The sequence below is a fragment of the Littorina saxatilis genome, linkage group LG3 (genome assembly GCF_037325665.1).
Source record: "Littorina saxatilis isolate snail1 linkage group LG3, US_GU_Lsax_2.0, whole genome shotgun sequence".
Lineage (NCBI taxonomy): Eukaryota > Metazoa > Mollusca > Gastropoda > Littorinimorpha > Littorinidae > Littorina > Littorina saxatilis.
In genome coordinates, this window is record NC_090247.1 from 28,044,496 (window position 1) to 28,069,447 (window position 24,952).

A 24,952-nucleotide genomic window follows, 5' to 3' on the forward strand; every position below is an offset into this window, starting at 1 on the left:
ATTAAAACAACAGTATAATATGCTCACTTCAGCTTTACAGAACTTTGATATAGGAATAATCCAACATGTTCATACAAACTTTGAATTATATTAATTCTATCTACACTCATGCAATCACTCCTATTGTTCAAATATATAAATTAGATCGATATACATAGCGTCACAAAGACACAGACCATTATTTCTTCCAACAGTATGAGATAATATTGTGTGAGCATTATCAATACTTAAAGGCACAGTAAGCCTCCCGTAAACCATCACAGATACTGTCAGGCTTTTACACACAGTACAAACACCCTTCCATTTGAACGCTCACCAAACAGGAACATCCTAGGTGCCCTACGTAAAGAGCGAGCAATTTTCAAAGAATTTATTTTTGGTGGTTTATCTTACCCCTGAGCCATCGTGAACCCGTGTGATCCAGTTTCCCTTTTTCACAATGCAGTCGTCAGTTTGTAATTTAAATGCGGCTCGCTGTGAGCTTATCTGCAATAGCACGTTATTATGTACCTCTGACTTTTTACGAAACAAACGAACGTGGTTCATAAGAACTCTAGCGATGGCTTTTGACTGCCTATAAACCGCCGTCTGCTACGAAAACCACGACCTTGTGTGACCCTGCTTCCGGGCTTTTCTTTTTTCAAACTTTCAAAACTTCGAATTGTACTGATCTTGTCTTGATGAAAAAAGAATTCTTTTATGATTTAAGAATGTTTGTGTAACAAGCTGTCAATTTATTATTTAGATTTTAAAAGTTAGGTCTAGCGCCAAAACGCACCACGGTCCGATTCATTCTGATAATCATCGCTCCACGGCTATCGCCAGTTGAAGGGAAGCAACTAATTTTTGACCTGAGTTCAGGATGGGTCCGATTGAGATGGAGACAATCCGAAAAATTAATTCTTTGAAAATTGCTTGCTCTTTACGTAGGGCACCTAGGATGTTCCCGCTCGGTGAGTGTTCAAATGGAAGGGTGATTGTACTATGTGTAAAAGCCTGACAGTATCTGTGATGGTTTACGGGAGGCTTACTGTGCCTTTAACAATTTAGTAAAACAATTAACTTTTCAGTAATAATGTGTCAAAACAATTAACTGTCCTGTTCTGAAACAGCAGAATTTAAACCTTACAAAAAGAAGCATTTGCACTGAGTATAGCTCTGTTTAACACAAAATCTCAAACCGGTGAGAACTTTGTTCTCAGTTATTATACAGAAACTTAAATTTCCTTTTGTGCAAATTCTGGTAAAAAAAATGGTACAAAACCAATGTTATACTTATGCTCATTCGTTTCTGAGCAAGAATAATTCCTGAGAATTTTCTTTCATAATAATCATGACAACTTCATACAGTGTTTAAAACCTGAGCAAATCAGCAACTAAACTCATGTACAATTGGGCTTTAATTTACACCAAAAACCAAAAATCAGAATGCAGAACATAATTACACTGCAACTTTTTTTCAAGTCAACGAAAGATAAACTAGATGTCGAAACACTGTGAAAAACAAAAATTAATTGGTATGAGTGACACATAACTTTTGCATTTAAACAGCAAAATGTTTCAAACCACACAGACGAACAAACAGACAGTCTTCTAAAATGGTACCAGCTTAATTCACAAGATCAAAATTACAAGATCAAGTTTACAAGATCACAAGATTTTATTTAGCCCAGTGTGGTAAAACATAAGGAATATGCAGAGCCTAACAAAAGTGTCTGTATCTCTCAAACTATTGGGAATTTTTGATAGAGTCTTCATGAAATCCTCAAGCACCATAGAACCTTCCCAACTACCATTTTTTTAAAAGAATTAAACACGGAATTGTATTGTGTTGATCCCTAATCCAATACAGTGGGTTCATGTGCACGACCCATATTTTGCAAAGACGTTGTAAAAAGTGTATCCCTGTTCGTATGGTGTGGGTCGTGTATGACCCATACTTTTTACGTTGAATCCTTGGTTAGAAAGTATGGGTCAAACACGACCCACATCATCTGGACTGTGAAGTACAAAGCATGATCTAGTTTAGGTTAAACAAAAAGATTTCTTCGAAAGCAGTAAAACTTAAATCAGTTTTAAAATCTAAAATGAATGTAAAACAAGCCTTTATGTGTGCTCCATCCTTGATAGTAAAATTAAAACAATAAAAACATATACATTCATCACACACAACAAAATCTTTATGCCCTGCGATGAAGAGATGTTTTTCAAGGATTCTTAAAACCTTTCAATAATGAAGTAACAAAATGAATTATCAATACTCTCAACAAACACCAAATTCTTTTCAGATTCATCCACTCTCACACACTTTACACTCACTCTCCAAATCCACATCAGATTAAAAATAATAAATAATCTTTCTAACTACACAGAACAGACTACCAGCAGTTTGGGTGCATAAAGGAACAGCTCCATAATTATGCATTATGTCTGCCCCTCAAATCATGATATGTGCTAGTTGCAAGGGAAGTTTACCAGATCAGCATATATTACAATTCTGATAGACACATGGAGGAATTGGGGATTGTGATTGGATAGTCTCACACAGCCCTATTTCGATGATACATGTAATTCTATACTTCTACGGAAGTCGTTCAATTTCTTTTATATAATACAACAACAAACCACAAGTGGTGTTCTGTTTCAACTCGAGCAGACGGTCTTTCCTTTGCTATCATACAATCGAAGATATGCAATTCTACTTACCAACTGTAAAGATGATTATAAATTACCCTCATCTGCTTACTTTCCGACAAAACAAGACAAACATATACAATGAATGACCTTGTACACAACAAAATCAGTCTCCGAACTGAGAAAGTGGTACGTTACCACTTTCTCAAGTCTGTGAGACAAGCTTGAGTGTTTACCTAACTTCAAAATGTAGTTTCGGTAAGTCAAAATGGAAAAACAAACCACAAAAAGATTAACTTTCTTGCTCTTCCGCGTTGTTAGTTTGTTTTTGTTTCATTTTCAAGCAAAAAATATCAAACTTGACGTTGCGTTGAGAATGAATGCCACTGTGTTGTCTGGCTGTGAGAGGGCAGTACTGTTATGCAATAAACATGCGCAAAGAAAGTCTGTCTGCTTTTGTCAGAAACCAACCGCATCAAAGTAAAGATGTACAATTTGCAAGTCAGTAACCCCACATCTAGGTCAAAATAGCAATATAAATGCTATCATGTTTTAAAAGTGAAGATAGGGTCCGAAAGTTTGACTCCAACAAGTATAATATGCTTCAACTCATATTCTACTTGGTCTCGTCAAAATATCCGACCCTATCGCCACACTAAAAACACGATAGTTATTAACATTCTGTCCTTGATCAAGACTTTTTTTTCTCCAAAACTTAACACAATTGAATTCTTTCTCTCTTGTTATCACTCACAAACACACACACAGAAAGACACACCCACACAACTCTATTACACACACACCCACACAACTCTATTACACACACACCCACACAACTCTATTACACACACAGACACTCACCCACACAACTCTATTACACACACACCCACACAACTCTATTACACACACACCCACACACCCACACAACTCTATTACACACACACTCACACAACTCTATTACACACACACACACACAACTCTATTACACACACACCCACACAACTCTATTACACACACAGACACTCACCCAAGCATGCACAAACACACTCACAATTTTTACAGACGTCAGTGGAAAGACTCCTCTTCGCTGGTGTCCGATAACAAGGGCACTTTGGCGCCGCCGTTTGCAGGAGGAATGGAGTACTTGACGCCACCAGCCATCGCCACCACTCGGGTGCGCTGCATACGTTTCAAATAGCGGTGTTGTCGGCAAGCAGCCACAGCAAAAACACCACCCACACTGCCAATCACTAGTAGCACAAAGAAGTCTGCAAAAGAAAACAAAACTCATTTTTAATTGCATTAATGGAGACATAAAGATTTAGCAGAAATGCTGCTTACACTGAAAGTAATACATTCCCTGCCCCCTCTCACCTCTCAATCACTAACTAAAAGCAAATATATATATATATATAAATATATTAAAATTGAAAGCGTTTTTAAAATGTTTGAAAAGTGCATGCTTTCAAAACAATCTCATGCACAAGAACTGGACTAATCAAACCATTTAATCAATTAAATCATTCTCTGTTATACTTATAGTTTATACAGTGGTATCTGAAATGAAAGGACACCTGCCTTTCAAAACAGGTATATTTTGCCAGAGATACACTTTTCAAGAAACAACAGGAGGAGTCCTTTCAATGGAGGTGTTCTCTCATGGAAAGATTCACATATCAAGTGCTGTTACAGGCAAATCCGGATAAGACGAAATTGAAGGGACCGAATTGTTATTGTGTCCTATCCGAAATTTCGACTTGGTCATAGTACAGTGGAACCCCTCTCTAGCGACCTTGAAAATGTTGACAAAAATCGGTCCTTATGGAGGGGGGTCCTTACAGAGGGAGGGGGCGGGGCCACAAAGAAAGTCACCTCAGATTTTCTTAAAAAAAGAAAACAGAGAAGTTTGAGTTGCTGACGACCGTTTCCTCAAGCAAACTGCTTCGATTTCATGTTTGACATTGTCGATGGTGTCCACCAGTTCTGGTGCATGTTTCAATGCAAAAAGAGTTAGTTTCTGAGCAAGCATTTCTTTACAGCAGTCCCTGCAATGATGAAGGCCCTCCGAGAAAGAGAGTGAAAAATCGGCCACCGTTCTCAGCATCGCGTATCTGTGTGTAACCTCTTTCATTGACAAGATACTCTTGTTTCCCTGCAGCCTTGACCAGTGAGTCGGTTACCTAATCTGTGAACCCTTCAGTTGTGTTGCTTTGTCAAAAGTTAGACACAGTCAACTAGTTTTGCTCTGAGTGAACAGCGCAGCTGGCCTCAATTAGCCGGTGACACTTCTCTGGCCACAGCACCAAACAGTACATGGCTGGGGGGAGAGAGAGAGAGAGGGGGGGGGGGGGGGGGTAGCTGGCTAAACTCAGTGGGGTGTCCGGTGTCACTGAAGTCAGCAGGAAGAGCATTGGAGAGAAATAGAGAGGTGTACTCTTCCAAACAATTTCCAAGGATCAGTTGTCAGGGTAGTCAGTGAGTGAGAGCGGTTTGTGTACAGTCCGACTGAAGAGTGAAAAGTCACTGCCACAAGATCGGCATGCAGTCAATAAAGCCAGACAAGAAGAATGATTATGACATGCGGCTCCATCTGCTGTTTTTTTTATTCAAACTGGTTTTCAACGCTTATTCTCACAAAGCATCTGCCTCTGTGCTGTGTTTGTGTGGCTGCTTTCGTATGATGTCAGTGCATGGTGAGTGCGTTCACTGCCTTGTCACCACTTCCCCACCTTTTTCAGAATGTTTTCTTGGAGTTGGATAATTCTCCTTACTCCTCGCCCCCTCCTTACTCCTCGCCCCCTCCTAACTTCAGTTCATACTTTATTGCGTGCCGACTGACTGACCAGTCGGTGTGGCGTCCGTGTAGAGAAGAAGGGAATAAGGTTACACAATGCGCTAGTGTGAGACGCCAAGTTTCGTGTTTCGAGTTGCTGTAGTAAATATAGAGTAAACTTTGTCTTTGGGACTGACTTTCTGTTGTGTGCTATCCGTCTTTCGACTTACGTAAGAGAAATCCCATTTCGAGCTCAGGGTACTTTGTACACATAGATAAAGAGGGATAATTCCGGACCAGAATTTCTTTGTGTGCTAAGCGAATTTTTGACTTAACCGTTTGTGAGTTAGCTGGATTTGCCTGTATGTGTTAAATAATGCACTACCAAATGCCCTTCAAAGCAAAATTAGCAACTTCTTGGACAGCAAGCGGTGGCGTGGTGGTAAGACGTCGGCCTCCTAATCGGGAGGTCGTGAGTTCGAATCCCGGTCGCTGCCGCCTGGTGGGTTAAGAGTGGAGATTTTTCCGATCTCCCAGGTCAACTTATGTGCAGACCTGCTAGTGACTTAACCCCCTTCGTGTGTACACGCAAGCACAAGACCAAGTGCGCACGGAAAAGATCCTGTAATCCATGTCAGAGTTCGGTGGGTTGTAGAAACACGAAATACCCAGCATGCTTCCTCCGAAAGCGGCGTATGGCTGCCTAAATGGCGGGGTAAAAACGGTCATACACGTAAAATTCCACTCGTGCAAAAACACGAGTGTACATGGGAGTTTCAGCCCACGAACGCAGAAGAAGAAGAAGAAGAAGGACAGCAAGCAATAGCTGAAAGTCAGGACAACAGATCGCCACAATAACCATACATCTGGTCATTAGGATTTTGGTACATCGGAACCCCTTTTTGGCTCACGTAAGTGTAGCCTATGCGATCGTAACTTTGTCTGTCTGTGTGTGCGTGCGTATGTGAGTATGTGTGTGCGTGCGTGCGTGCGTGTGTATGTCTGTGGTAGAAACTCTAACATTTGAAGACATCACATTACATTGACGTCACATTATGACGTAAGAGGGTTAGACGTCACGCGAAGGAAGTACTGAAAGTCTCGGTCATTATTATTTTGAGCGGGCCGAGACTAGTTGACAGTCGTGTCCCTGTAAGTAGGCTACATGCAGACAGACAGATCTAGATCTAGTGTCTCGCTTTCTTGCACAGTTTCACCTATGCTCTTTCTGTGTGTGTGTGTGTGTGTGTGTGTGTGTGTGTGTGTGTGTGTGTGTGTGTGTGTTGTGTGTTTAAGTGTATGCGTGTGTGTGTGTGTTACTGTTTGTCGATTTCTTACGTGAGCCTTGATGGCTTCGCCTCTTGTTAAGACCTTTAAAAATCTCAGAAAATCAGGTCTTCAAAGGAAGGGAGTCTTCAAATGGAGGTACATTTACAGAGTTATAAACAGAAAATCTGACAAAGTAGGTCTTAAAAAGGAGGAAGTCTTAAATGGTGGGGGGGGGGGGGGGGGTCCTAAAATGGGGGTTCCACTGTACATGTATTGGGATAGAAATACAGTACAGGCTACTGTCTCTGGAGGGGAGTGTCAAACAAGCCATGCCCAAAGCACCCGCAGATTTTTCAGACAGGCCAGTTACCACAGTGGAACACCCCCCCCCCCCCCCTTTCAAGACCCCCCAGTATAAGACTTCCTCCCTTTTATGACCTTGTTTTGTTCACATTTTCTGTTCATAACCCCTGTAAATTTACCTCTATTTTAAGATTCCCTCTTTTTTAAGACCTGATTTTCTCAGATTTGTGGAAGTCTTAAACTTAAAGGGGGGTTCCATTGTAACAGAGCGGGAAACTAGTTGGAGGGGGAGGTGGAGGCTTGTAGGTTTACTCACAAGTGCCAAAAGTCACGACAGTGGTCTTCTCATCCTTCTCTCTCACTCTCAGAAGAGATCTCAGTGGCTCGATGGATCCGTTGTTCGGAGCCGGATGAAGTCCCAGCAAATGACACATCAAGGGGTAAACATCAACGTTATCGAAGGTTGTGATCTCCGCACCTTCTCGGAAACCGGGCCCCATTGCCACGAAAAAGGGATACATGTCCTGAAGGCTGTTGTTGTAGCCATGGTTACCAGCTATGTAAAAAAGAAAAATATTCACAATAAATTCAGATTTGCTGTAGTGTAGCAGTGTACTGTGTAGACATTTGCCTTTTCTGTCAAAACAAATAATTTACTGCTACTGAATTCAATTAAAGACCAAGCTGCCAGACAAAAATTGGTTTAACGAAATTTCCTTAATAATAATATTAATAATAATAATAGACCACATACCCAAATGCAGTGTTGTTGCCAGCCTAAGAAGACAATAGGTCATTTGGACCTCCCTAAAAAAAAAACCAATAGGTCCAAATGTCCTGGCTTTAAAAAAAACAATAGGTCAAAATTGTACCGCCATATGCTTTGCAACATTTTCAGGCTATTCACGTTTTTCCCTATCCTTTTTATTCTGAACCTGTTTTAAGTCCTTTGGCGTTGTTTTGATGTCGCTTCCTACTCCTAGTTTTAATTGTTCATAAACTTTCCGAGGAGAAGAGCCCGACATTCCTGGCCTACCCTTTCCAATACAGTGCCCAGTGTGCGAATGTAGGGATCCTGCCTGATCTTCGCATTACCATACCGAAATATTATATTGATGAACTTTCCGCTGTTTGCGCCGTTTTCAGTAAATAGGTACACCGGCTGGATCGGGTATTTCCGTAAACGCAGCCTCGAGTGTCAATGACGACAAACACGGACTCGGCACCGAGTGCATTTTCACTCGAAGTGAACATGAGCATTTCGATCGGGGTTTGTTTTCCGACTTTGCAACTCACATTCCATTCATTGCAGACCTTGTCCGCCTTGTACGAATATGTATCGGTCAGTTGACCACCAAAACGTAAAAACTATCGGTCCATCGACCGGACAAGGCTAGGTCCAATGCGTCAAATCAGAAAGGAATGTGTCAGAGACCGAAGACCGTGGCCTGGCAACAACACTGCAAATGTATGATAATTTATATAATATTTATATATATATATATATAATAAAAAAAAAACTTTTTCTGTGACTATAATTAGTATAAAAGTATAATACTAATAGATACGCTCAATCATAAAACTCAATCAATAATTCCTCTGTGGTCTTGCTTTGGAAGTACATAAATAAATGACAGCATATAAATTAAAATGTATATATATATATGATACCCAAAACATGTTCAGACAATCAAATGGCAGGTTGTGTGTCATTTGTACTATTTAGTGAGGCCTGGACACAAAACCAAAAAGAAAAGTATGGCTGCATTCTGTGTTGAGTGTTTAAAACCTAAAGTATGCTCTTACTCTAAAAGCCTGCACAGATCCATGGTGGTGAACAATAGTACAGTTCTGCTTACAGGAGAAGGAATTAATTCACCTTTTATAATTGATTTTTCAAAAAGATACTTGTAGTTGTACTCCACTGCTGAATGTTCAAACCTTCACAATTGCACAGTGAACAAACGTTTGAGATTATATATTGCACCTGTTGCCACTACCAATGCAGCCAAGCTGTGCATTACAACAAGTTTCCATAACTGACCTAATAATTCAGCTGCTACCACGTATTGATCCACAGCTTTTACCAAAGAAAGCTATTTGCACCTCCATACTTTGGTGAATCTTTCTTTCTTTCTTTATTTGGTGTTTAACGTCGTTTTCAACCGTTCAAGGTTATATCGCGACGGGGAAAGGGGGTGATGGGATAGAGCCACTTGTTAATTGTTTCTTGTTCACAAAAGCACTAATAAAAAATTTGCTCCAGGGGCTGGCAACGTACCACAATATATGACCTTACTGGGAGGATGCAAGTTTCCAGTACAAAGGACTTAACATTTCTTACATACTGCTTGACTAAAATAACAAACATTGACTATATTCTATACAAGAAACACTTAACAAGGGTAAAAGGAGAAACAGAATCCGTTAGTCGCCTCTTACGACATGCTGGGGTCCATCGGGTAAATTCTTTCCCCTAACCCGCGGGGGGGTCTTTGGTGAATCTGAGCTGAGGATTATTAGAAACATTATTGAGTTCAAGCAAACTTCAGCAGTTGCAGGCTTAACCTGAACAAGTTCTGAATTATGACAGTCTGTGTAGACGTATGCAGTCTATATAAAGACTGCTTACTTAAAACTGAAGTCAAGCACTTTGATTAACAACTGGTGCATTTTCATGACTTGGGGTGTGAGAAAACACGGACTTAATTTAGCTTTCACATTGAAACAAAAATCAAACATAGGAGAACGACAACTGATTGTTTTGAAAAGTACTAACTACTATTGGGAATGGGAGGTCTTCTAACAATCAATTTTCCTTCTGAGGAAACCAGGCAGAGCCATGACATTTGGACCTTTACATATATTTTGAATCTAGGTCCAACCAACCTGACTCAACCAAAATATACCATAATAAAAGATGTTTTTCTTACCAAGCACAAAATCAGAATCGCTATAGTTATAAACGATGGAGTAGTTTTCCTTGGACATGACAATGATGGGCATGATTCGTCTGTTGTGGGTGTAATGAAACTCCGGTGGGATGCTGTCATTCTTAAACACTTTAAAGTGGCCTGTTTTCGTGGCTCCAGCAGACAGATTCTTGAATATGACATCTTCCATTCCTGTAATATCAATCAGTTTGTTTATGCAAAGGCATGACACACGTACCATCAACTTAGATTGGTAACTTACAAGAAAGGAACTTTCCCAATGGATAAAACTGGCATCATCTTAGATTTTTTTTCTTTTAATTAAATTTTAAAAATCACAATAAAATGGAAAGTCCCCTCACATAAAATAGCATAATCTAACAATATTACCCATGGTTTACAGACTTTATTCAAAAAATGTACAAACCATTTGTTTATAAAATTGTCATTCATCCTTTTAATTTTACTAGTGAAACAAGAAAAGCATGCAGTGAGCATGCCCTTCATTCCCATACACTGTTCACTGCATTTAATTTTAAAAACAAAACACTTTTTTCTCCTTCCCTCATTGTGTGTCAGCTCTTATTCCCCTCTATAGGTATAACATCACAATTCACATGCATCTATATATATACGACTTGTGTGTGTGTGTGTGTGTGTGTGTGTGTGTGTGTGTGTGTGTGTGTGTGTGTGTGTGTGTGTGTGTGTGTGTGTGTGTGTGTGTGTGTGTGTCGTGTGTGTGTGTGTGTGTGTGTGTGTGTGTGTGTGTGTGTGTGTGTGTGTGTGTGTGTGTCCGCGATGCACGCCCAAGGTTCTCGATGGATCTGTTTCAAATTTGGTGGGCATATTCAGGTAGACCCCGGACACAACCTGCTAGATGAGATATTTCAATACGTGCTCTCAGCGCGCAGCGCTGAACCGATTTTGGTTTTTCTCTAGATCCATTCCCAGTAACTCTTCCTTATCTTCTCCAGTGTTTTCAGCGTTTATTTCCCTTCCTTCGTGTGGCATCAATCCATATTCCCGTTTCTATTTTTAGAAGGTCACTGTCGACAACGCTCAATCCATATTCCCGTTATACTATTTTTACTCTTCTCCAGTGTTTTGCGCATTTATCTCCCTTCTTTCGTGTGGTGCGCCGGCGTACACCCGGCAAAGCCGGGTCCCCGGCACAGCCGGGTATTCAGCTCGACTTCTTCACAGCGAAGCCGTACCCGGCGAAGCGGGTATTCATATATATATACGACTAGTGTCTGTCTGTCTGTGTGTGTGTGTGTGCAATCGCCATGCACGGCCAAAGTTCTCGATGGATCTGCTTCAAATTTGGTGTCCATATTCAGATACACCCTGCACAAAATGATAAATCGGGTCGATGAGATATTTCAACACGTGCTCTCAGCGCGCAGCGCTGAACCGATTTTGGTTCCACCTGAGCTACCCGGGCCCCCATACCGACACACCAAAGCCAAAGTTCTCGGTGGATCTTTTTCAAATTTGGACACCGTATTCAGCTACACCCCGGACACACTATCATCGATGAGATATTTCAACACGTGCTCTCAGCGCGCAGCACTGAACTGATTTTGGCTTTTCTGTTCATTTCACCATTCCCAGTAACTCTTCCTTATCTTCTCCAGTGTTTTGCGTTTATCTCCCTTCCTTCGTGTGGCTTCAATCAATTGTCACCGGTATACATCCTGCGCATGCGCAGTACACCGGCAGGGGAGATAACCACCACGGACCATGCCTTATATGGCATGTGGGTTTTGTTTTAGAGTTATCTCCCCATGTTACCATGTAAGAGTGCTTCAATGTCTTAGCAACCAAACGAAGTTATTGCTATCTATGTGAGTTGAGTAAGAATATGTAATTTAATGCATGTGTGCGAACACCCACACACACACAGCGCCACACACACTACTGACCCTTATTTGGCAAAATAGAAGCGACAGGAGAGCTGCTGAAGATTCTGTACGTCCCCACTTTGATGTAAGCATCCAAGTTGATCAAACGATCTTTTCCAGTGGCAGCAAATCCATGATCGCTAGTAATGATCACATTGGTTTTCTTGTCCAAACCTTCCTCTCTTAGCCTCCTCAGCAAGTAGCCGACCAATGTATCAAGATATGCTATCTTTTTTGTCACATTATCTGAATCTGGGCCGTATGCGTGAGCAGTTCCATCTGGTTCTTGAAAATAAATCAAGCCAAGGTTGGTCGGATATGAGCCCTTGAACCACGCCAGGGTATTGTCGATGCGAGTTTCATATTTCATGTTTGCTGTGAAGGGTGTGTGACGAGTAGGAGTCATTCCTTTGATGTGAGCTTCACATCCTATCCATTGCATGCATCCAGACCGGCCGTCTTTGTTTTGCAGCTGATTTGTGACCCATATGGGTTCTGCGCCAACATCAAACCAACGAGAGGATGACTCTTGGGAAGTGTTACGAACATCAAACACCTCATCCAGTTCTGGGTCGTAGATCGTATTGCCGACGATTCCATGACTTTCTTCGTACAAACCCGTCACCAAAGTGAAATGATTGGGGAATGTTTTGGTAATAAAAGCCGGCTTAATTCCACGACTTGCATGAACCCCTTTTCGCATAATTACATCAAAATTTGGAGTGCTCGTACGACTGAGATAATCCCACCTAAATCCATCGAAAGAAATAATGAGCACGTTCTGGTTGCCTTCATCATCACCTCCATGACCGTTCGTGGAGAGAACAAGAACAGTAGACACTGACAGAATGAACCAGACGACAGTTCGAGCTGTCGGGTTGCGATCTGAAAGAATCATCCGGGCTGTTCGCTTCGCCAGATGGCAACTTCTCTTGGTGGCTGTACTTTTCGAATGAAAGGAAGAAAGCAAATCGTGGAAACAGCAGGGGGTAAACGAAAGTTCCTGCGTAGTCAAGAGTGTTTGAGGAAGCGTCATGCAACGGAAGCAAAACAAAAACCTCACGAGACCGGAAGAGTATCTTTTCCCCACACTTTTACAGAATAATTAAAATTAACTAATCTTGATGGTAAATTTAATTCAAATAAATAGAAAACCCAGATCATTATAAACAAACACTAAAAAATGTATTTTCATGCACAATTCTTCCTTGGTGTTTTGATTGCGAGGACGTTCATTGGCATTTGGGATAAAGTCTGGTAAACAGATTACCCGAGTTGAAGACCTTGGAGTAATCTTCCGTGAAATCTCTTCTGTACAGAGTTATCGCTCGCTGGTCCGTCTCTGTGTGCACACTGTCCGTGCCCGGGCAATTATTAAATATAACGTGGTTTTCGTTCAGCGGTTTTACGCTGCGGGCCCATAATTATAGGAGGATGTCTGCTTTAAATTCACACTCGAACAAAGGGGCAGGGGAGGGGAGAGAAACGTGTACCTCATGTTATAAGCTGAGATCATGGCTGTATTCAGATTGTGGTAGCAAACCTAAGCTTTGGTATGCATTTTAAAGTAGCATTGGTTTTATCCCTTCTTCTTTTGTTTCTTTTGTTATCCTGTCACTCAGTTTGAGCATGTTTTCTCTTTCGTTCGTTCTCATTGTTGTTGTTTGTTTGATTATCTTTGTTTTGATTTGTTTCTGTGTGTGTTTATGTGTTTGGTTTTGTGTGTGTGTGTACATGTGTGTGTGTGTGTTTTCCCCCCTTTTCTTTTTTTGTTTTCTCCCCCCCCCCCTTTTTATGAGTGTGTATTACTTTTAGTCTGTATGCCTGTGCCCTTGACATCATCCAACCACTTCTCTCCCCCTTTCATTCATTTCCGCTCCAAGAGTTCCTTCCCTTTTTTGCATGTTTCCCCTCCATTTTCTTTCAAACCTTGTTCGTTCCGTGTTGCGTCTGCTTTTTGTTGTCTTTTGTGTTCTTGTTTTTCCTGATGAAGCTTCCAGAAGCGAAAATTCATTATCGTCTTGTGTCGTCTTTGTATCGGTGAGTACAGTAATCCTTTGTTTTTTAACTTTGTTTTGATTCGTTTTTGAGAATACCACTAAAAAGTAAATTTTCAAGTAAAAAGAAATCAGAACGCCTACGTTTTGAAAAAAAGAAAATCAGCAACAACAAAAAGTTCATAATAAATTTTGACTGAGAAGAAGAGAGGAAAAATAACCAAAGAAAGGAATATGCCATGGCGCCAATCTTTCAGTTTGTAGGATACGTAAATCTAAACTCAAGTATCTGTGTATCTCTCAGTAAATGGGCTAGTTAGTTTATATGTAGATCCTTTCACGGATACTGGATATATTAGTTATTACCCTTTTTATGTACAGTGACATGTGACTGCTGCTAGTTGGAGTAGTCTTGTTTTGAAACAAATTTCAATAGAAAATGTTTGCAACATCACCTGTGTTAATCAGCAGGTGGCTAGTAATCTTTGATTTCAAGGGCTAAACTACATAATTCCTCAGAATATACTTATTCTAATTCTTAAACACACACACACACACACACACACACACACACACACACACACACACACACACACACACCTATCAGTATCAAACACTTCTATACACATGCAATACAACACTGCATCACTTCTACTAGTGCCTGCACAAATAATAATAATCTAATACACAAACCAACAACAGATAAAGTCCAAAACTTTAATAAACATTTGACCAAAAAAACAACAGAAGGTTTTGGAATGTAAAATTCTTCTATACACATATCACAGTACTCATAAAGCTTTGGATATTAAATTAGTTCACCATTCAACATGTGAAAAAGTCTCTCCAAATAAATATAAAGCTGTTATTACTAGCATTTCCTTTTTATTCAAACTGACAAAGATTCATAAATAAAAATGTTGGTTTCAAGTTTAATGCTGAAAGTAAAGTCTAACTTTATTGCTTACTGGCACATGTACAAGGGCAGAAAATGTTAACAATGACAATTTGCCCACAAGATTTTGGCAATCTCACAAACATTCAAACATTAATTTTAAATTATGGTTTTATTATATTTTTAACAAAATCTTTTGCAATGGTTTTCAGCTTTAAAAACATGTACTAAAGTGAGACACATACATGGTATATTCTTTGTTTGACTGTACATCAACATGGAAATTCTCAACAAATGATATGTACACTGTATAAAACCAGGGTGCTTTATGATGTCTGCAGAGAACATTTGGAGTTTTGTTCATGCCTTCTATGGTATGCCTTAACTTAGAGATATTTTCCGACATTTTTCTATTACAATGATCACAGGGCTTAAATGCATACATACTTATGCAAACCAAAGACAGATGAGGTATGATTTGAAACTGTGATTTAAAAAAAAAAATTTACATTTAAAAAAAAGTAGCCTCTGTCATTTTACTTTGCGATAAACAACCTCGTGAAGATTCGACTGGATAGCTTTCAATGAAGCCGAACAGTCCAGTTTGGAAAAGTCCACAGCCCTGACTGAATTATGAATGTTTCTATTTTCTGAGCTATTCCTTTTTATTTACTTTCTTCCCATTGCCTCTACCAACAGGCAGAACTAGTGAAATTCAGTTTGTGGTGTTCAGCATGTCCAGCACAAATAAAGCACAATGAAATTAAAAAAAAAAGAATTATCACAGATTTTTCTAACAAAATATTCAAGACATCCAGTTGGGGGTTGGCTCGATCCCTTTCAAAGCAAAGAAAACTTCAAGTTTGGAGTCGAAATCGGAAGGCCGCTCCTTGGCGTCTTTGTAACGGACAGTCATGTTATTTCCAAGGTATCGGATGAGGTTGCACGTTTCTTCAAACTTCTGGAGTTTCTGCTTGTACTTCTTCCTCACATAGTCTGAGCTCTTGGGGTTAAATGCTGCAAAGGAAAACAGAGACAGAATGGGTTATATATGCTACAGCAACAAAACAAACCAGAAATAATAGAAAGATACACTGTAAGAATTGATTTGTTTTGTGTTTGTACATTTTCCTCAGATGCAGCATGATAAGGCCTAATAAAAAAAATAGGTGTGGTTACGGTAACCCGACCTACCCTATTTTTAGGGGCCGACCCTATAACTATTTATTACATTTGTCAAAAAAACACACACAAAAACCAAGAAAACGCAATGAAAGCGAAAGCTCTCAAGTCGCACACTTATTTCCCTGTCAAGTAGGTTTAATTTGTACACATTAAAAAAAAAAGTTTTAAAAAAAGTGATTGCCTACCTTCCTACCCTTTTTTTGTGTGGCTATGTTACCTTAACCACACCTATTTTTTTGTGTGCCTAACAGAATTCTCAAAACAAGAAGAGCAAACGCTCGATCGAGTCACTTTCGCAGTTCTGAATATTATATGAGGCATCAGATGGACAGGAAGAAATTGCTATTCACAACACAATGAGTCACGTTCACATAAAATTTGAGCCCGGTCACTTTTATAGTTTCCGAGAAAAGCCCAACGTTAAGTTGTGTGTTGCCGAACAGAAAAGGCTAGTTATCTCCCTTGTTTTTCTGATAACGTTCGTAAAAGGCTACAGATGTAAATACTTTGATGTAAAGAATAATCCTACAAAGTTTCAATCACATCCGATGAACTTTGTCAAAGATATAAAATGTCTAATTTTTCCTTTGACGCTGACCTGTGACCTTGAAAAAGGTCAAAGGTCAACGAAACCATCGTTAAAGTGTAGAGGTCATTGGAGGTCACGACTAAACAAAATATGAGCCCGATCGCTTTGATAGTTTCCGAGAAAAGATATAAAATGTCTAATTTTTCCTTTGACGCTGACCTGTGACCTTGAAAAAGGTCCAAGGTCAACGAAACCATCGTTAAAGTGTAGAGGTCATTGGAGGTCACGACTAAACAAAATATGAGCCCGATCGCTTTGATAGTTTCCGAGAAAAGTCCAACGTTAAGGTGGTGTCTACGGACGGCCGGCCGGCCGGACGGCCGGACGGACAGACTAACACTGACCGATTACATAGAGTCACTTTTTCTCAAGTGACTCAAAAATGCTACATTGAAGTGTTGTCTTGTTTTCTATGGTACTTAACCTGGGGTCATCTCTCATACCAAAATAAAAATAGTGAAACACCAATTGCTTTAATGTCTGTTTTTATCAACTTTTGTTATCATGAATGTTTACTTTGTTTTTGTCTTTGCACAAAATGTCCTTCATATCATTAGGTAATCATAAAAGTAACAGTCACTATCATGTCTTCTGCAAAGTTAGTGCTAGTACCCGGAACATTTCTGATATCTTACCATTTGAAGTCAGAAGAAAATACCAGACACAAAATTGTAAACTTCGGATACCTCTTCGACAGCTGAGGCTAATTGTTCATTGTTCTGGATATAAAGTAAGTCTATCCTTAATTGGGCGAAGTCGACTTCCCAAAGCTCACTTCATGAAGCTTGCTGCACGGAGCTTTAGCACTGAGTTTTCGGTAAGCTTCAGGCTCAATCAAGGACTGCCCTTACCCTTGAGGTGGAACGCCACATAAAGCAGAGCAGATCTGGATGACGAGACAAAAGGGTACTTGGGCTTGAAGTTGCCGGTGGCAGTGAGAGCGGCAATGAGTGCCGTTGCCACTCCCTGCTCCATGTAGCCCAGCATCGGCAACCCGGTCACCGGCAATGGCTCTTTGCGTGGCGGCAACTTGTGTGGGAGTTCCAGGTTCCAGTATTTCTCAGGCAAGCTGAACACAGAGATTTGCGTTGTCAGTTTTGTATCCAAAACGGCAGGCAAGGACTGATAACAGTGAGGCAGTATGAGAGAGAGAGTGTGACTGGATCTCTCCTGGTGTTAAAACTTTACGTCCATCAGTCTCAATAAGAAACACTTTGTGTTGTTTTCAACTGAAGAAAGAATATGGGAATGTCACTGCAATTTAATTACAAAAGTCATACCATGGTCCACTTCGAACAGTTTACGGTACATTGTTCTTGTTGTTTTTTCTTCTTTTTTTCAAGAAAGAGGAGAGGAATGTTGGGTGTTTTTCATACTGTTCTATGTGTAGTTTTAGGGGCAATATGTATGTGAGAGGGAGGTGGGGGAAGCAGAAATTATTTTATTTAAAATATTGATATTTCTGGCATCACTGATCTCACCTCATAAACTTGAGCAGTTTTTCTTCTGACTCCATGTAGTAATACTTTTCGCGGTATTCCACGATCATCTCCGGGTCGCCCGGCACAATCGCCTCGTATCTGAAACCAACATTTACATATTCTGCATTATCTGTGTGCACGCACACACACACACACACACACACACACACACACACACACACACACACACACACACACACACACACACACACACACACACACACACACACACACACACACACACACACAATGATGTTTTGTTAAAGAATGTGACAAAACCTATCAGGCAACTAATGTTGTGGTCAATTACAGCCAACTCCTGCGCACATCTCTCTCTCTCTCTCTCTCTCTCTGTGTCTCTCTCTGTGTCTCTCTCTCTCTCTGTCTCTCTCTCTCACACAAACACAAAGTCTCTCTCTGTCTCTCTCTGTGTCTCTCTCTGTGTCTCTGTGTCTCTCTCTCTAACACAAACACAAAGTCTCTCTCTGTCTCTCTTTCTTCTCTCACACACACACACACACACACACACACACACACACACACACTAACACACACTAACACACTGTCAAACTCACCTGCGTTTTCCATCCAGGAAGGTAACAGGACAGTATCCTTGTAACTGCACCTCCTTCATCTCTTTCACCTCCTCCTTGTAGCGTCGTCGTGGCAACAGCTCCAGAGGTGGCAACTTCTCTGGTGCAAGGGGTGGAACATACCTCTCTGGCTCTGCCAGAAACTGGGCCAGCTCCTTCTGTCCTGCCATCTTGTAGTAGTGCCCTGTGGAATGGAACATGATGGGGAATAAACTCATACAGCTAACTCACTAATTTATTCTGCCAAACCTGAACGTAAGTCACCATCTCTATTCTTTCGAAGCACAACACAGTAGGAATTTTTTCTCAAACATATTCATGTCCTTCCTGCCTTGTCTTAATTCCTTTCTATTGTCCTTTTCTATTAAACTAAAAACATTGCTCAAAGGCAACAGCAACAAAATGCTCACCTCTGAATTCTGCAGCATACTTGAGCTCCCGTGTGGTGGAACAGTCAACCAGCTCCGCTCGAGACAGCTTGACGGGGCAGTACTCTCCGAAGTCCCCAATGCGACCTTTGAACTCTGTGGGGGTTATGCACATGTCTGCCACAGATGCTGCTTTGCCTGTAAATGAAAGAGAGGTATGTGATGCAACATTTGTCTTGCAGAAAACAGATTCATTCCTCTGTAATGTTGCATAAAAATTCGTTCAGAAAGTCCTAAAGTAAATAAACAGGGTGTCAAAACAAGGTATATGCAAGAAGAAACTATGCAGTGGCATTTTCGTAAACATCAGAGACCATTATACAAATCTCCTCTTCACTGCGCAATATGTGAATAGATAAGATTCTTTTGTGCAAAGAAATTCTGAATAATGGCAATCTAAACCAACTTTAACAGAATGTTGCTCTCTTTCAGTTTGGCTGAAGCAGGTTCCTAAAATACCTTGCCATCCTAATATCAACACCCAACCTCATCCAGTTCAGAGACTCAACCAAATAAAAAAAAAACCGCGCACTCAAACAAAGTTCTAAAACAATCAATGCAGTCTTTATTGCATCTGTATTTTGCTTGTACAGCGGAACAGGCCTGAGGCAACTTAATTGCATCCAACATGCTTTAAACTAAAAGTACCTTGCTCGATGCGCTGCAGGTAGGTCTGTATCTGGGTGATGGCGGCACGCGTTGCATCCATGACGTTGTCCCACACCCACCACTTGCTCTCACTGGCGTTCACATCAACGACGTTCATGTGCTCCGAGTTGTACCACTCCAGGATGGGCGGCAGGTTCTTCTTGAAGGACGCCAGCCTTATCTGCAGGATCTGTGCGCTGTCGTGCAGCGGTAACGTCCTGGTGGAGACAGAAGGAGTGGTTGTGTGTGAGTGAGTTTGTTCTGAGAAATGTTGGTTATTATTGTTTAAATCGTCTCTTCAGCAGTTAATGCTATCCGAGACCGATGCAAGTTTGTTTCCTTTCTCAGTTCACATGGAAAGCTCCATGGTTAAAACTATTTACAATCAGGTCTATCACTCTGAGAAGTGTACCTACTGTAACCAAGTGTATGAAATGCTCAAACCACCTTATTAACTCATTGTCTCCCAGGTACGGATATATCCGTACCCACTCATATGGCTCTATCTGACCAGGTACGGATATATCCGTTCAGACTGTTAGCTTCAGTCGCTTCCTGGAACGTCGATCTAACGCCTGCATTCTAGCTTGTTGATACACAGTTACTACACAGTTACTACAATTCTGAGTGACCTGCCGCAGCACAGCTGGTCTCGGCAAAAAAAAAACAAACTTTGTCAACATAGGTGGGGTAGAAAGTGTCAGGAGGCAAAACCAGTCAAACAGGAATGAGTTTGGGTTAAATTAATAGCCTTATGAAATTGCTGAACACAAAGGTTTGCATGAGAATACCAGGAGACAACAGCAGTCTGACCCACTACAAACAGGTCTCTACAACTCACAGGTGTCTGATCAGCAGCTATTGAAGTATGAACAGCTCAGGGCCGGCAGACAACTCTGCAGAGCAGCTACTTTGAAAGAAAAATTAACTACTGTTCCACGCTGTCACACTACAATGGTAACTGTATAGTGTTAGGCCCCTTGGATGAGTGGACGCTCCCAGTAAAGGACACTTTCTGCGGTCCCTTTCTTTATTGATTTTTATCCTACAAATATAAGAGAGGCCACCCATGTCTCAACAATACAATATCTCCCCAATGTGTGTGTATCATGTAAATAAGGTCATGGGGGGATCAGCTGCAAGTGACACTCCTCATAACCTGACACAGCCGCACAACGCCATGCTGAAGAATACGTTGCTGTTCTATTTTGTTTCTTTCTTTTTCTTTTGTTCTAATGGCAAATCCTTCCCTCACTTTTTAGAATAAACCTCATTTTGTTATTCATCGTCTTAGGCACGAGTGGACGTTTAAATGTACGTCTGTTTTTATCCCACGGTTTAGGCAGTCATGCATACTGCAGACGACACAGACGTACTATACAATGTCTGTACTATAAACACAATACTACATGGCTTGCTCTGTGATACCAGATTTACAACTGTCTGTACCTGGTTGGTGCCAGTCTGTCCTTGACCCCTCTGACCAGGACGTCCTTGCTGTCAAGGTCAAGGTTGATGATGCGCACAGGAATGATTCCTCTTTGGTGCATCAAGTCTACCTGCTTCCTCGTTATGGGGAATCCATCCAACACATACCTGTAAATATCCAAACAATCTTTGGCTTAAACAAAGGTAAAATGGGACAATTTAAAGTCATCATCATCAACAACAATAATAACAGAATCAACAAAAATAAGAACAACAGCAGCTGCTGAAATTAGGAATCTATGCGCTATGCAACTTGCTCCTTTTTTTCTTCAATAATGTGACATACAATAACAAGCACGAAACTCTGCAGCAAAACAAAGGGAAGGAAGTGCTCTAAATGCATACGACAGAGTAAGTAGACAGGGTAATTGAGCAAAAAAAATCCCCACTCACCCTCTGGTCTGGCATTTCATGTCAAGCATGACGGTCTCCAGGGCCTGAACCTGTAGTTCCTCCGGCACCACCATGCCCCTCAGCAGAGCACGGTTCATGGAGCGAGCCAGCTCCGTGTGAGGCTGTGTCTGCAGCACCGTTCGCATCGCCTCGCCCACCGACAGTCTCACCACGCCGTACTCTTCTTCAAAACGTTTGGCCACTGAAAAAGCAAACATAGCTCAGAATGATATCTCAATCTTTCTGTTTAATAAAATGTCAGACTAAAATCTGAAAACTGTACGGTTCAACCTCAGTGAAGAGAGAAAATTAATCTTGATTGACATTACAGAACTGGAGCTATGCATGTTCAAGCTGCATTCTTAATCAGCATCAGAAAGAAAGAAAATTCACTCAAACAATAAACAAACTTTCATGAGAAACAGAAATCCAAAAATAGATTGCTAACGTTCCAAAATTCAGAAAAATGTTCCTCGCTTGTGTCTTCTGAGCGAGTTTCTGGACACGCACACGCACGCACATACTGCCACTCCAACTTCAAACACACTTACACGTAGTTTTGCCTGACTTGGGAGGACCAATAACTGCCAGCCTGACAGGTACAACAGGCTTGGGACTGGGTTGCTTCAGGTAGGTCATGGGGTCGTTAAGGAAGGTGTCCTTAGCCTTCGCGTTGCTCAGGTAATAGATGTGCATGCGGTAGATGCAGGGGAAAATCTGGTACCCTGCGCCGCTCATTGGCTGGATGCAGTCACCTTCGTGAAGCTGTAAGAGGATCAGAGAATAAAGTCAAAATGGACGCATAACACCTCAAACTTCATACTTTTGACAGAACACATCAGGACTAGTTATTGCACGCACAAATTTACCTATACTGAAGGACAGAAACAGATTTAACAAGAAGAGCAAACGCTCGATCGAGTCACTTTCGCAGTTCTGAATATTATATGAGGCATCAGATGGACAGGAAGAAATTGCTATTCACAACACAATACAGATGTAAATAATTTGATGTAAAGAATAATCCTATAAAGTTTGAATCAAATCCGATGAATAGTTTCAGAGATATGATATTTCAATTTTTTTCCTTCAAGACATACCTGTGACCTTGAAAAAGGTCAAAGGTCACCAAAGCAGACGTCAAAGTGTAGAGGTCACTGGGAGTCACGTTCACATAAAATTTGAGCCCGGTCACTTTTATAGTTTCCGAGAAAAGCCCAACGTTAAGTTGTGTGTTGCCGAACAGAAAAGGCTAGTTATCTCCCTTGTTTTTCTGATAACGTTCGTAAAAGGCTACAGATGTAAATACTTTGATGTAAAGAATAATCCTACAAAGTTTCAATCACATCCGATGAACTTTGTCAAAGATATAAAATGTCTAATTTTTCCTTTGACGCTGACCTGTGACCTTGAAAAAGGTCAAAGGTCAACGAAACCATCGTTAAAGTGTAGAGGTCATTGGAGGTCACGACTAAACAAAATATGAGCCGGATCGCTTTGATAGTTTCCGAGAAAAGTCCAACGTTAAGGTGGTGTCTACGGACGGCCGGCCGGACGGCCGGCCGGACGGCCGGCCGGACAGACTAACACTGACCGATTACATAGAGTCACTTTTTCTCAAGTGACTCAAAAACTCACACGGCAGGAATAGTCTTTCTCCATGGAAAGAAGCTAGACTGACTAGGCTTTAAATTTAGCTATCATAGGAAAGGACCAACAAGATGAGAAACAGAACTGAAGAAACTGCGACAGACTCAACTTGGCGAAAACAACTGTGGAGCAACTCTGGCTACTGAGGCAGAAACGGAGTTGGGGATTTCAAAAAGAAATACTGCACAACACCTTTCAACAACACTTTTGATCTAAAATTATGATCCATGAGTCCAAAAGTTCTGATGTGCAGCCCAAAATGTCCATGAGGGTAACCTCACAGGACTATATAAAATGTTATCCTTATCCTTTTGTGCATGCTTCTCAACACTGCAAGAATTAATGTGCTCTTCAAGTTTGTTCCCCACTGTACTGTATAATCCTCTTTCATGTAAAAGTGAAATGAATAAATACTAAAATTTTTTTTTTTTTAAGCCTTGATTTCAAGTCTCATTAATTTAAAAAAAGGTCAGAAAACAAAAGTATACACCCACCTTAACAGGACACCATCGTCCGAAGCGACTGGGCTGCTTGTATCCCACCTGGATCATCCTGTGCGCCAGCCTCTCGGGGACGGTGTACACACGCTCGAAGACGCTGTGCCTAAACTCCACGTACGGCCTGAGACGCTTGTTGAGGATGTAGCGCACAATGTGCGGCTTGCGACCAGCGTCGATTTCCAGCTTGGGGATGAGGATTTCGTCAAGTGTTTCCTGTTTGAGAGAAAGTACAGCTGTGGTGTCATATTACCTGGCGTTTTATATTGTCATGGGGATTTCTGTCGCTAGAGGTTTCCCTTCTGTAATGATATTAGCCTCTGTATGTATCAGGAACTGAAGCCAAATTCTACCTGATTGAGATGTGACTGCCAACATCTGATAGTGATCACACACACACACACACACACACACTCACACTAACACACACACACACACACACACACACACACATACATACTAACACACATATGTCTATGGTGCCCCTCTAAAACTCTTTTATACATCCATTTTCTGTTTCATTCCATTGGTTTGTTGGATCATTTAGTCATTGTTTTCTACTCCTTTCATTACATTTGATGACTTTTTATATTCATTTTTGTAGAAGTATTATCGTCCTCCCTCATTTCATCCAAGTAATCAGCACACGCATGCACGTACGCATGAACACGCACCCCCACCCCCCACATACACACACGCGCTCACAAACATTAGAATAACCAACCTGCACAGACTCCAGACCGTTGGTATCGTCGTCGTACACCTCGTTCAGGTCGTTACGCATCCTTTCAGTGGCGTCTTCCTCCAGTTCCTCTTCCTCCTCTTCTTCCTCTTCCTCCTCCTAGGTACAGGCACACACACAACAATATTACATAATCAGTATGAAGGAAAAGAAATTGCAATTTGGAGGCAACAAGCGTATCAACTGTAAAACACTAAAACCAGCCTGAACCTATTTTCCTGCACACATGATAACAATTCAAACCTATTGACAAATAGAAACCATACAATCCTTCACTTGTAACTTGCATAACCTGCACATTTCTCTTTTTAAATCAATTTTTCCTTTCTCATCCAAAACTTCAACAATAACGATTTGACATGAACACATACGTCAATCAAGAGGCTATTTTTCATTCCCTCTTTAGCTGTTCCAATGTATATCCTCATAAACGGGTGTCCCATGATTAAAGGTGTCCTTTAGACAAAAACACCTTGCATGAACAGTATCAATGAATGGAAAATTTCAATAGTAAATTTTCATTTGATTAATATACTTACCCAATTCTCAT

General features: G+C 40.9%; 2 protein-coding genes across 6 annotated transcripts in view; both read right to left on the reverse strand.

The window, feature by feature from the left end:
- Positions 1-973: 973 nt before the first annotated feature.
- Positions 974-12,851, reverse strand: LOC138962053 (bis(5'-adenosyl)-triphosphatase enpp4-like). The gene is made up of 4 exons (XM_070333752.1): positions 11,838-12,851; positions 9,913-10,104; positions 7,296-7,535; positions 974-3,902 (listed from the first exon to the last, which is right to left on the reverse strand). Exons 1-4 carry the CDS (start codon positions 12,712-12,714, stop codon positions 3,700-3,702), a joined length of 1,512 nt encoding a protein of 503 aa, XP_070189853.1. The 5' UTR covers positions 12,715-12,851; the 3' UTR covers positions 974-3,699.
- Positions 12,852-14,516: 1,665 nt separating this feature from the next.
- The window catches only part of LOC138962054 (adenylate kinase 9-like), a 74,561-nt gene continuing 64,125 nt past the window's right edge, over positions 14,517-24,952 (reverse strand). For all 5 annotated transcript variants that reach the window (XM_070333757.1, XM_070333755.1, XM_070333756.1 and 2 more), the window contains 11 exons: positions 24,385-24,501; positions 23,658-23,876; positions 22,065-22,278; positions 21,514-21,715; positions 21,082-21,228; positions 19,633-19,850; positions 18,967-19,122; positions 18,539-18,740; positions 17,964-18,062; positions 17,334-17,551; positions 14,517-15,725 (listed from right to left, as the gene is read on the reverse strand). In XM_070333757.1, the coding sequence (XP_070189858.1) occupies positions 15,514-15,725; positions 17,334-17,551; positions 17,964-18,062; positions 18,539-18,740; positions 18,967-19,122; positions 19,633-19,850; positions 21,082-21,228; positions 21,514-21,715; positions 22,065-22,278; positions 23,658-23,876; positions 24,385-24,501 (2,004 nt within the window). In that variant the 3' untranslated portion in view covers positions 14,517-15,513. The remainder of the gene's footprint in view (positions 15,726-17,333; positions 17,552-17,963; positions 18,063-18,538; positions 18,741-18,966; positions 19,123-19,632; positions 19,851-21,081; positions 21,229-21,513; positions 21,716-22,064; positions 22,279-23,657; positions 23,877-24,384; positions 24,502-24,952) is intronic.